We start from the raw sequence: 11,607 nt of genomic DNA, 5'->3' as shown, positions 1-11,607 counted from the left end.
CCTGTTTCTGTGCTGTAGTGTTCTATAAGTATAGTTTGAATTGCCCTATCAGAGTTCCAAATCCAGACGGATTAGACAGTCTGCCAATGGAAAAACATCAAGAAATAGATGCTTAACATAAATGAATATTTGACTTCCTGAATAGAACTGCTTTGTACCTGCATCCCTTAGGAACACTGATGGGTGCTAAAATGGTCGTTATGAAATAATAATGCCCTTAATGGCAAAGCTACTAGCTGAGAAACATCAAACTTCTGACTGGGTAGCTTTCTGGAAGTAATGGACCATCTGTCAACTGGCTGTATTCAACCTCAATGCAACACTGCAGACTTGAATCATGCCAGAATCTTAACTTCTAAATGACAAATTCCATACAAACGACAAAAGACAATGGATGCCTAAATAAGAAACAAAGCAGGTTTGATAATAAATAATTGTCATATTTATTAACTTTAATCATAAATTTCTTACTGAGCTTGAACTGTTAATATGTTTTCCAAATGGACGTAACTATTTACTGTAAATACAAAAGCCTTCTCTCATAATTAGAAACATAAGTGATTAAGTGGTACGAGAATTACATCAGGCTGGGTACCCAAGGCAAACTGACAACAAGAACTTTATAATTTCTGAGAAAATAATTTATCACACAGCTCCATTTTAACTCAAGTTTCAAATCAAAACTGCATCTGTTCAGAATTGACTACACATCTCCTGTAGAGCCAAGGTGGGAAATATTAACTTCAGCTTTAGTACAATTTTTATTTTCCTTTCTGAACGAGCACTACATTTAGAACAGTAATTATTAACATTGCAACATCAGAGTCAAAACATGGCCTGGTATTGCTGAAGATTGGAAATGCATGAACAACAAACTCAAAACACTGGGCTGCATGTAGCCGTCCATTCTTATGACTCTCTTTGTAACATCTGTGTAACATAGCTTGCTAGATTAGTGTTCCTTACAATTCAACATTGGCTATGACTTAAGGCATTGGTCCATTAGTGCTCAAAATGGAGCAAAAAACAGTAAAAACAGTTATCTTCCTACATAAGAAAAGAAAGTGTCGTGTCCCCGGCCTACAAATTCTCCGACTTGCAATGAATCGTAACCCAATAGTGGAAGTATGAATCCAACTCTGGCTAACTTCGTAATTTCAAAATGTGGCAACCAGGTTTTTGACTTCTCAATGTTTTGCTAAGAGCTAGACATTATGCTAAACAAAAAAACTGGTCAACTCCACACTTAATCACTGAAGTTAAATCCCTAAAATACTCTTTCATCTGACATACCGTGTATGATATTTAGTTGTACTGGTAGCCATCAATGGTATTGTTTCAGTAAACATTTCAATTAGTCTCATTAGCTCCCAAAGCACCTCACTAATGATGAGATCATGAATCAAAGTTGCAACTGAATAAGTTTAATTTCCCTCTGCGGTGTGTTTTACAACCAACATTTAGCATCAATGGCACTAACCCATGGCAACCCTCTGGAATGATTGAAGTACACCCACTTCTCTCAAGTTACAGATTCTCAGTCATCTTAACCATATCACAACAAAAGTGACCGGAAACTACTGGATGGATCAGAATCTGAGGAGTTATGCTACATGTTCAGTTGAATATTGCTTAGTATTTAACTAAGCAAGTTGTTTACCCTATGAAAGTTTTAATTACTGCAGTAATCGGCTGCACGCATACAGGACAAGGCAGTTTACGCTTATATAACATTTTAGCACATGCATAGCATGCTACAAGGTGTCCTGTCTTTCCATGAATGATATTCCCAGTCCTTGGACGCACACCACAGATAAGACAGGGCCCCAAGTGATTTCTTTGAAAATGCAAGGATTCCTTGTGTTGTACTTTTGTTTCTTCACATGTGGATTCAACCTCCTCTTTGCTCCCATATAAGCTGATACTTGAAGTGGATGGTTGTAGAAACCTCTCTCTAGATGCTCGGCCCTGGATATGTTTCCCTTTCTCCTTGCATTTGACAACTTCAGTCTGAAGCAGAGGCTCAGAGATGGACCTCTGACAGTCAGGAACGTCAATACCTTCATCGTCCTCACCTTCTCCAAAGCTGATGGATGGGTCAGAAATGCACGGTACAAACCTGGGACAATTTAGGTGCCAGCCTTTACGAAGTGCCCAACACTGAAGGCAGTATTGCTTTTGAGAGGGATTCAACCTTCCACATTTAGTACATTTCCAAGAGTCCTAAAACAAAAAGCAGTTATCACAAGTCATCACATATTCTAGAAAGTACTTGGGAGCAGAAAAGACTTGCCTGAAGACCACAACATTGTCAAATGCTTTATGTGGCCTCCCTAATACGTTAAACATCATAGGCTAACAGTTATCGTTTCAGTAATTCAGCAGACTCATTGGCCCCCATGGCATCTCACTGTTAAAAGTCATTGTTGAATTGAATAGACTATATTTCTTACATCCTTCACATACATGAGTAAAAAATCTTTACGTCACCATCTAAATGTGCAATGTGCAATCACAGTAACTTTAATAAATAGAACAGTCACTGTAACATAGAAATACACATCAAAGTTGCTACTGAATGTGTGTCTCCCCCCCCTGCGGTATGCTTTACAACCTATGTTTAGAATCCATGGCAGGGGTTCCCAACCTTTTATCCATGGACCAATACCATTAAGCAAGGAGTCCGTGGACCCCAGGTTGACAACCCCTGATTTATGGCAAGCACTGCTCTGGAATTATCGAAGTATGCTGCTTCTCTAAAAGTACAGATCTCGTTCATTTTATCCATATGTCGCAACAAGGGTGGATGGATGGATCATGAGGCTGAGGAGTTACATTCAGTTCAAAGTAGCTTAGTAGTATCTAACATTGCAACACTGAACAAATTTTAGCATCAGTTTACTGTAAAGTTCCATCATCGACACTTTAAAGGAATATTTATTTACATGTCTTTATATTCAGAATATATTTATTTGCCCCTATGAGCCGGACCACTCAGCAAGCCACCTATTTAACCCTAGCCTAGTCACAGGACAATTTACAATGACCAGACAACCTACTAATCAGTATGCCTTCGGACTGTGGGTGGAAACTCACACAGTCACGGAGAGAACATACAAGCTCCTTACAGACGGCACTGGAATTGACCTCTGATGCTATGAACTGTAATAGCGTCGCACTAAGCACTATGCCACCATGGAGCCCTTGTTTAAAATAAATGTGAAATACATTTTGGACACAGGTGATAAACCAGAATAAATTAAAAATGCAACAAAGAGATATCAGCTGATCAGCCTAGATCTAATTAAATGTTAGACACTCAAAAAGCTGAACTTCAGATTACCTTATTTCATTACTTTCCTACAACTATCAGGTTCTTGAACTGACCTGTACAACCCGAATACTACCTCAGTAATGGTGCACTATGATCACCTCTTGCACAGCCGTGGACTTGTCTCTAACTGCGTTTGTTTTACACAGAATTTTCTTTGCTATCTTGCGTAATTTACACATAACATGCCTGTATGTTGTCTGAATCTACACGCCTGTGATGCTGTTACAAGAAAGTTTATCATTGTCCCTGAAACCCCTTTTTACCGGGCATGTCTAGAAACGTGGCTCGTTAGCCCCTCACTAACAGCCACTGGACTCAAGTAGTGAGAAAAACATCTTTCTCAAACTCTGTACATTTAGGGTCTGTATGACTTGGGTCCCACCAAAACCGGGAAGTTGGGATATCACGACCACCCGAAGCCCGATCTGTGCAAATCATGTGTAATACTGCTCCAATGCAATTAGCCAAGAGCAAGGAATAACAGGTCGTACACTGCCTACAATTATAAAGAAAGTATATTTACATATTTCAGCTTTATCAAACAGTTAGTAGGAAGAAGAAAAAAATAAAAAGGGCCCATTACAGTCCAAATGTGCATGTAGGCTGGAGCTCATCTTGAAGTTGTCTTTAACTTGCGCGCTGAACCCACCTTGCGAATATTGCTCAAAATCCATCTCAAAAGGGCTGCCCCACAAGGGTAATGACACTACTCTCCTGAAGCCATTCATCTGCACAAAGCACCTTGTGAACCAGAACAGCATCCTCAGCCAGCTTTCCTCCTGTCTTCTTCCGGCTCCCAACAAAAAGCCCTCGACCCACCCCAGTGTCTGTCACCAAAACCTCTCTGTCTAGCATTCTCTAGAACCTTCTCCCAATTCCACCATCCTGATTGGCTGACACAACATTCCCAAGATGAACAACATAGCCCCTTATCTTTTGCTCAAACCCAAACGTGCTGAACAGAAACAGACCGCTCTTACAGATCTGTTAAGATGAAATACCTACAGCATAGTAGTACAATTCTTAACCAGGGTGTTAAATACCTATACTTGTGCAAACGACAATAAACTCGACTTGAAACCAGAATGTGTAATTCAAAAGTTTACAACTGGTCAGAACATCAGGTCATACCTTCAAGTCACTGGAATCCTCGGCCAAATGAGATATTTCTGTGTCAGTCTCATCCCCTGAATCCACTGTGTCCTTTTCCGTTTCAAATACTGTAACTCCAATAACCTTTGAAAGGGAGGCAGGGAAATCACAACCAAGGCAATACCAAGATAACTTCTACTAATCGGAAAGTGTAAATCTCTAAATGATGATCAAGTGCATGGTGATTCTTACCTTGACTACTCGGAGGTTAGGATTACCAACTTTTCACTTTCACGGTGAAGAATGATAATGCTATCGGGAGTTATTATTTCTACCCAGTGACAGTATTGAGCACTTCTGAGTCTTATGCCATAGGTTAGATGCAAAGTATAGCTGTCTACACACATCTGGTGACGTACTGACTTCAATGAAGTGCTTCCATACCACACCAGAGCAAAACCTCCCCAAACATTCCATTCTTGAGTGTTCTACGAGCTTGTTGAATTGGAAGCAGTTTATGCTAAATTCAGGGCATTTAACTGAGTCAATTGCCCACAAGCTCATTTTTCTCTTGGGAAATCAAGAGCCTTCGGAGAAGAGACCTTTATGGCATCTATTTGGACTAGTTTCCACTCCAATTCAAGGTTCTTCTCCAGTCAGGAAATGAGCACATTTTTAACCTGAGACAGACAACGACCAAGGTAAAAAATCTTCAACCAGCTGCTGTCATTAGTTCCAATACAATGAAAGTAAGGTTCATTTTTCTTCTTGAAAATACAAGTTTTCAAATAATAAACATTCTTAGTTTGTTATGATGAAATCTAAAGATTCCCAGAAGATGCATTATACCAGAACATCTTGAAATATGAGGTACAAAGCAGTTTAAAATGGCAGACCCCCAAATCAATAGCTCAAGTTTTTGCAAGTTGGGGTGATAAGACCAGGAGACATAGGAGTAGAATTAGGCCATTTGGCCCATCGAGTCTGCTCCACCATTTCCTCATGACAATGGAAAACGGGTTGCATATAAAGAGATTTGGCCAGAATTAGCTTTTATCTGAAATGATATTCTGCCTACCTCCTTCTGATCTGTGTTGTCTCCTTCCTCCACCAGGCCCTCACAAACATCTTTCTCTTTCAACTCAACAGTGTCCAACTTTATCTCTGTGTTTATTTGGTCAGTAGGAGCTTCATTCAGAAACCACAGATCATCAGTCGAGTCAGAGACAATGGCAGTGTCTATATCCTGCAGAATCAATGAACAACATTATGATTGTAACCTTAAACAACTGAGATATAACTAATCCAGCAGGCAACCCTTCAATGTATCACCAATGTAATCTATACAAGGACTCAACAGAGGCAAAAATTTGCTATTTGTTGCATCATTTCATTCAGTATGATCAATGAATTTCTACATCTCTTTAATTCTTCCATTTTGTTGGTGCCCAAAATCTACTGCTGTCCTGAATGCACTCAGCAACTGAGCACTCCAGGATTGGATTCTCATTTATCACATGTACACCAAAACGTATGGTGAAATGCCACATTTGCATTAACAACCAACACATGTACCGGGGGCAGTCTGCATGTGTCACCACGCATTCCAATGCCATAATAGGACCACAATGTTCAGCAGATCAACACAAGCAGCAACAAAAGAGCAGCAAATCAAGTCCCTTCCCACCCTCCCACACAGACAAGCCCCCAACCCCAGAATAGGCCACCTCTGAACTTCTGCATGATTGGGAATTCTAAAAATTCATAACCCACTGATGTTCAAAATTTGTTCACCCAGATTTAAATAACCAATCTCTTATCCTGAGGCAATTAACACTAGCTTTACGTGTTCCAGGCAAGGGAAACATCTTTCAGCTTCTTCTTGATCAAACACTCATCAAACAGATCTGTCTTGCCGCTTTAAGGATCTGTGAACACAGAGCTTGAGGTTCCTGCGTTCCACTCCATTCAATATCTTGCCACTTACTGTACACCCAATTGCCTTTGTGCAGCTCTCCAAACAATGCACCTCACTACTAATGATTAAATTCCATTTGCCAATTTCTCTTCACAAATGACCATCAATGTCACCATTCAGTTAAACATGGCTGTGTTAATAAGACAGTTCCATACTAATCCCAATTTTCAGCTCTGTCAGTAACTTTTTTAGGTTATGACATATTAAATGTTCTTCCTGGTATTAAACAAAATGAAGTATTTTGTCTCATTACTACACAGATCCATTTTTGATATAAAGATTAGCATTATTTATTACATGTATATTGTAAAATACAGTGAAATCCATTGTGTCAAAGATGTTGCCATGCCATGCTTTCTGTGCCACAGTATGCCCACAACTTACTAACCCTTGTACATCTTTAGAATGTAGAGCACCTGGAGGAAACCCCTTACAAATTCCTTACCGGCAGGAATTGAACACTGAGATGAGAGAACATCCACAACCAATGATCACTTTAATGGTAGCCAAATCTTTCTCCCAAGAATCTGTATTCCAAACAATGTATGCAGGCATGATGCCACTCCAAGTGGCCACTTTTGTTTTGTCACACTGGGCTAGTTTGCCTTTCTTAAGGGTATCTTGCATAAGAAAAGTGGTAGCAAGAACCATCGCTTTAGATCAAGGGTTCACAACCTAAGGTCCACGCACCCCTTGCATTATGGTTTCGGTCCATGGCATAAAAAAGGTTGGAAACCCCTATTTTAATGCAAGGACTCAATGCTTTTAAAAAAAATTTATTTACAGAATATGGGAATTACCAATTAGGTCAGCATTTGAAACCCATCCTAAATGTCCATAAAAGATGGGAAAGAACCACCTTCTTACATCGGTAAAGTCATCAGGTCAAGGTACTCTCAGTACGGCTTAGCTGGAAAGAACACAAAGTGCGCAGATAAGGATGCTGCCAAGACTCAACAGCCTGAGTCAGAGAGAATCTGGACAGGTAGGACCTTATTCTTTGGAGTGCATAAAATGGAGAGGTAACCTTACAGTTAAGTGAACCATCATGAGTACAGATAGGCTGAATACAGTCTTCATTCTGGTCAAACAGAATCAAAAGCTAAAGGGCATAAGTTTAAGGTGAGAGCAGAAAGATTTAAAAAGTACCTTAAGTAATTTTTCTTACACAGATAGTGGTGCATAATGATGACAGGAAGCTGTTGAGGCAGGTACAATGTACAATTCAACATTTAAAAATACTTGGACAGTTAAATTGATAGAAAAGATTTAGAGGGATATAGGCCAAAAGTGGACAAATGGGGACTAGCTGAGGTCGAAATCTTGAACGACATGGATGAGTTGGGCTAAAGGACCTGCATAGTATTATGTTACGATTCTATACAAACCTAGGATTACACCCAGTAATTACAATTTGAGTCAGAGGATGAGGAGAGAGAAAGAATAAATATTGCAGGTGTCCATAGCACCTGTAAGGGACAATAGTCTGAGACATGATATGGAAGCAGCCTTGGTAAATTGCTGCAATGCATTTTGGCTTAGTATCCATCACAACCCAACAGCTGATAAAGTGAACATTATGGCTGCTGGGGTCCCAATCAAGTTGGCTGCTCCAGAATTGCAATGAGCTTTGGGTGTTTCTGGAACTGCACTCATCATAGAAGGGCTCCATCATTGTCTTGGCATACCACGTAGGTGGTACCAAAGAATGAGATAATTGCACTATATGCCAGTGCTCTAGCAAAAGAAGTTGGCTGTCATTAGCATGCTTATATAGAATAGTAACTTCATAATCCTACTTTATATTCCAACCCTCTAGCAAAAGAGCAGTTGCCTGCCACTAGCTTGTTTATATGGAATAGTAATTTTTTTAGTCAATTCTGAATGGGAATTAATGACAGACTAGTTAACTGGATCTTTCCAGTTTTGGCCCTCAGGTTGACACTGGTTCAACTTTGCTTCAGTCTCATCAGGGAGGAGTACACTTTTGGAGACTCTATGATTTGATGTTTAATGTTTTGTATGTTATTTGTTCACTTTTTACTGGTAGTGTAAATGTTTTTTTCACACGTCTAATAGTCTTGATGTATGGGTGTTTTCTTTAAACAAGTTCTAGGATGCTTTTTTTGTGGCTGTCTGCAAGACGACAAATCTCAAGGTTGTATACTGTATACATACTTTGATAATGTTCTTTGAACTTTGATAAATTAGGGGATTTACAGATAGATAAATTACTAAAATACGTAAATGAAAGCAGAAATCAGTTCACCTGGTTACTATGAATATCAGTTGATCCACTCTTCTTGCTTCCATAATTAGAACGCAAGGTTTTTATAAACCACCATGGCAGTCCAGCAGCATCCCAGAGATCAGAAACGTCATCTGCTTTTAATTTTTTGGCTTGATATTCTGTGTGATCATCTGTTAGAGACTCATCTATAAAATTGAACACATGCCTTTTATCCCAAACTTTGCTCCTTGGGCGTAAAGTTTTCCATAAATCTCCCGAAGTTTAGGACTGAAAGTAGATATAGTTCTTAAAGGCACAAAAAGAGGTTATACAATCTTTGACAAGAAATCTTAACTAAGCTTCTAGTTGGCATGAATCCACAGCACACCAGCAATCAATCTCACCAGTTAGCAGGAGAGAACAGTCATGTGGACACGTTAATGAATGCTCACCTCAGAAATAGGGCAAGTTATATTTTTGTCATTTTGGAACAGAATAGTTCCTGTTTGACTGCCTCAGGAGAGCTTGATGCTAACGCTGGGTGCCAGCAAATAGGAAAAGTTCTGTTCCCAATCTTAACCATCATAATCAGTCTCTTTAAGCAATACTTATCAGCGCTGACCAAGTGAGGCTGAAGCAATTTCTGGAAGTTATTTCAAACACTATATTATTATAACTGCTTAACCAGGAATGTGAGATCCTGAGGTCACTTGGATAACTATCTGACCAATACCAGATTTCATGGGGGGAAGGGGGGTGCCTATCCTCAGCCACAGACCTTCACATCTAAAGACGGATCACATATTCTTTGCATTCACATGGTTGCCCATCAATCAATAATGGAAAATAAACCTAATTTTGAATAGTTAAAAACAAGAAAGCCCCAGAAAGAGAGTATGTTTCCTACAGTGGGGAGTGTAGGTCCAGAAGGCACAAACTCAGAATAAAAAGATATCCCTTTAAAACAAAGATGAGGAGGAATTTCTTTAGCCAGAGGGTGGTGAATCTGTGGAGTTCATTGTCTCAGACAGCTGTGGAGGCCAAGTCAGTGGGTATATTTAAAAGTGGAGATTAATAGATTCTAAATTAGTAAAGGTGACAAAGGTTATGGGGTGAAGGCAGGAGAATGGGGTTGACAGCGATAATAAATCAGCCATGATGAAATGGTGGAGCCGACTCGATGGGCTGAATAACCTAATTCTGCTCCTGTGTCTTATGGTCTTATTACAACTATTAGCTGATTAGAAATACAAATGTATTCATCAATTTTATTAAGCATAAAATCCAAGGGAGAAAAATTGCTGCTGCTCTTATGCAGCAGAATCACAAATTCAACATCACAGAGGAAGCTACTAAACACCCATTAATACAGTGCAATGGTAATCCAAATAGTTACAGTCACATGAAGTTCTACAAACATTCAGTCACAGTGCAGTCTATGAGAAAGATTAGTCCTCTATTACAAATCACCTATGTAATATTCAGTGATCTACTAGGTAATGAGATGGTCAGGATTGTGTTATGAAGTGTTGGCAGAAAATGAATGGGCTGAATATCCTCCTATTCCACAATGACAGGACACGTTAACAACACATTGCAGGACTTTGAAACAAGTTGCATTTTCAAGCCTCAAGCCAGAACCTGAGCACATACAGTCTATGTTGACATTTTCAGTGTCCTATAGATGGAAGGCTGCACAATAGAGATACCTGCTCCAACGAATCAGGCAGAATTTAAAAGTCCTCCAGAAAGACAGGGTGCAAATAGCTAACACAAGAGGGTATAATTTTAAGGTGATTGGAGGAAAGTATGGGGGGGGGGGGGGGGGGGAGAATGTCAGAGGCAAGTTCTTTACAGAGAGAGTGGTTGGTGCATGGACCATACTGCTAGGGGTGAGCATTTAAGAAACTGTTAGATAGGCACGTGGATGATAGAAAAATGGAGGGCTATGTAAGAGCGAAGGGTTAAATCAACCATAGAGCAAGTTAAAGTCGGCATTAACACTGTGGGACCAAAGGACTGCACTGTGCTGGAATGTTCTAAGACAAGTATCTCGCTATTCTGATTTTTTTATTTCTGAAACACCACTAAAAGCAGAATAAGTGGCCTTCACTGAAAGAACCTTGTATGTAAACTATCTACTATCTTTGGAATTCAACGGTGGCTCAGTACATTTGAAATACTCACCTGATGCATCAGGTACCGTGTCAATGGAAGTATTTTGTTAAGCCTCAAACTGCAAGCTGAAACAGATATACTGACCTGATTCAGAGTTTTTTCGTTTTAAGTGTGAGGTAGCTGTAAGTGCATTGTTCCAGGCAGCTGTTACATCTTCACATTCCCCTGATGCAGGGCACTGTGTGGGAAAGACACAGTAAGAAGCAAACGTTTATATGATTTATCTTTGAATGGGAATAGGATGTAGCAGTTCCACTCTGTCACCAACCTTTGTGTATATAAAAAGGCAGAACTCGGGACCGATGTACTAAAATTGCAGCTTTATCATGACTTGTGAATTTAAATTCAGAAATACAACCGCTACTATTTAATTTGCAATTCAAATTATAATGCAGTGTTCATTGTTAAAGAGCCTGTATAAAGAAGTTTTTCCACAGTCACATCAAAATGACTGGGTGTTGGGTAGGGTGGGTGTAAATTAGTGAGGAAAAGTGAGTAAGTGCAGTAATTGTGTGTTCAAAAAACTCATCTTCATGGTGCATGGTGCAGATCCATGCAAATTAATATTGTGTAGCAATACCTGGGTTCACTTTGCAAACTTCTTGGGTTTCAGTTTGCACAGCCAAATTGAGATTCAAACAAATACACAGTTGCAAGCTGGATTCAAACAAACTAGTCACAATTAACTGCAAATTTTCCACTAATCATTATCTCAAAAACAATAATAATATTATGACAAGTGTACAGATAACAAATGCCATTCCAGCAATAACATCCAAATTTCTTACTAAATGA

At 39.4% G+C, this 11,607-nt stretch overlaps 1 protein-coding gene across 5 annotated transcripts in view; it reads right to left on the bottom strand.

Annotated features, from left to right (window-relative positions):
* Positions 1-419: 419 nt before the first annotated feature.
* mdm4 (MDM4 regulator of p53) overlaps positions 420-11,607 on the bottom strand; it is a 36,000-nt gene continuing 24,812 nt past the window's right edge. Inside the window, exons 7-11 of one of the 5 annotated variants that reach the window (XM_073030829.1) lie at positions 10,897-10,990; positions 8,674-8,840; positions 5,505-5,672; positions 4,466-4,570; positions 420-2,223 (exon numbers count right to left, since the gene is read on the bottom strand). In XM_073030829.1, coding sequence (XP_072886930.1) covers positions 1,657-2,223; positions 4,466-4,570; positions 5,505-5,672; positions 8,674-8,840; positions 10,897-10,990 — 1,101 coding nt within the window. In that variant the 3' untranslated portion in view covers positions 420-1,656. Of the gene's footprint in view, positions 2,224-4,464; positions 5,107-5,504; positions 5,673-8,673; positions 10,991-11,607 lie in introns of those variants that run through there. The other 4 variants (XR_012096520.1, XM_073030830.1, XR_012096521.1 and 1 more) reach the window with 4 other exon arrangements.

Source organism: Hemitrygon akajei, chromosome 27 (genome assembly GCF_048418815.1).
Source record: "Hemitrygon akajei chromosome 27, sHemAka1.3, whole genome shotgun sequence".
Classification (NCBI taxonomy): domain Eukaryota; kingdom Metazoa; phylum Chordata; class Chondrichthyes; order Myliobatiformes; family Dasyatidae; genus Hemitrygon; species Hemitrygon akajei.
The sequence above is the reverse complement of the archived record's forward strand: the minus strand, read 5'-3'. Positions and strand labels throughout refer to the sequence as shown.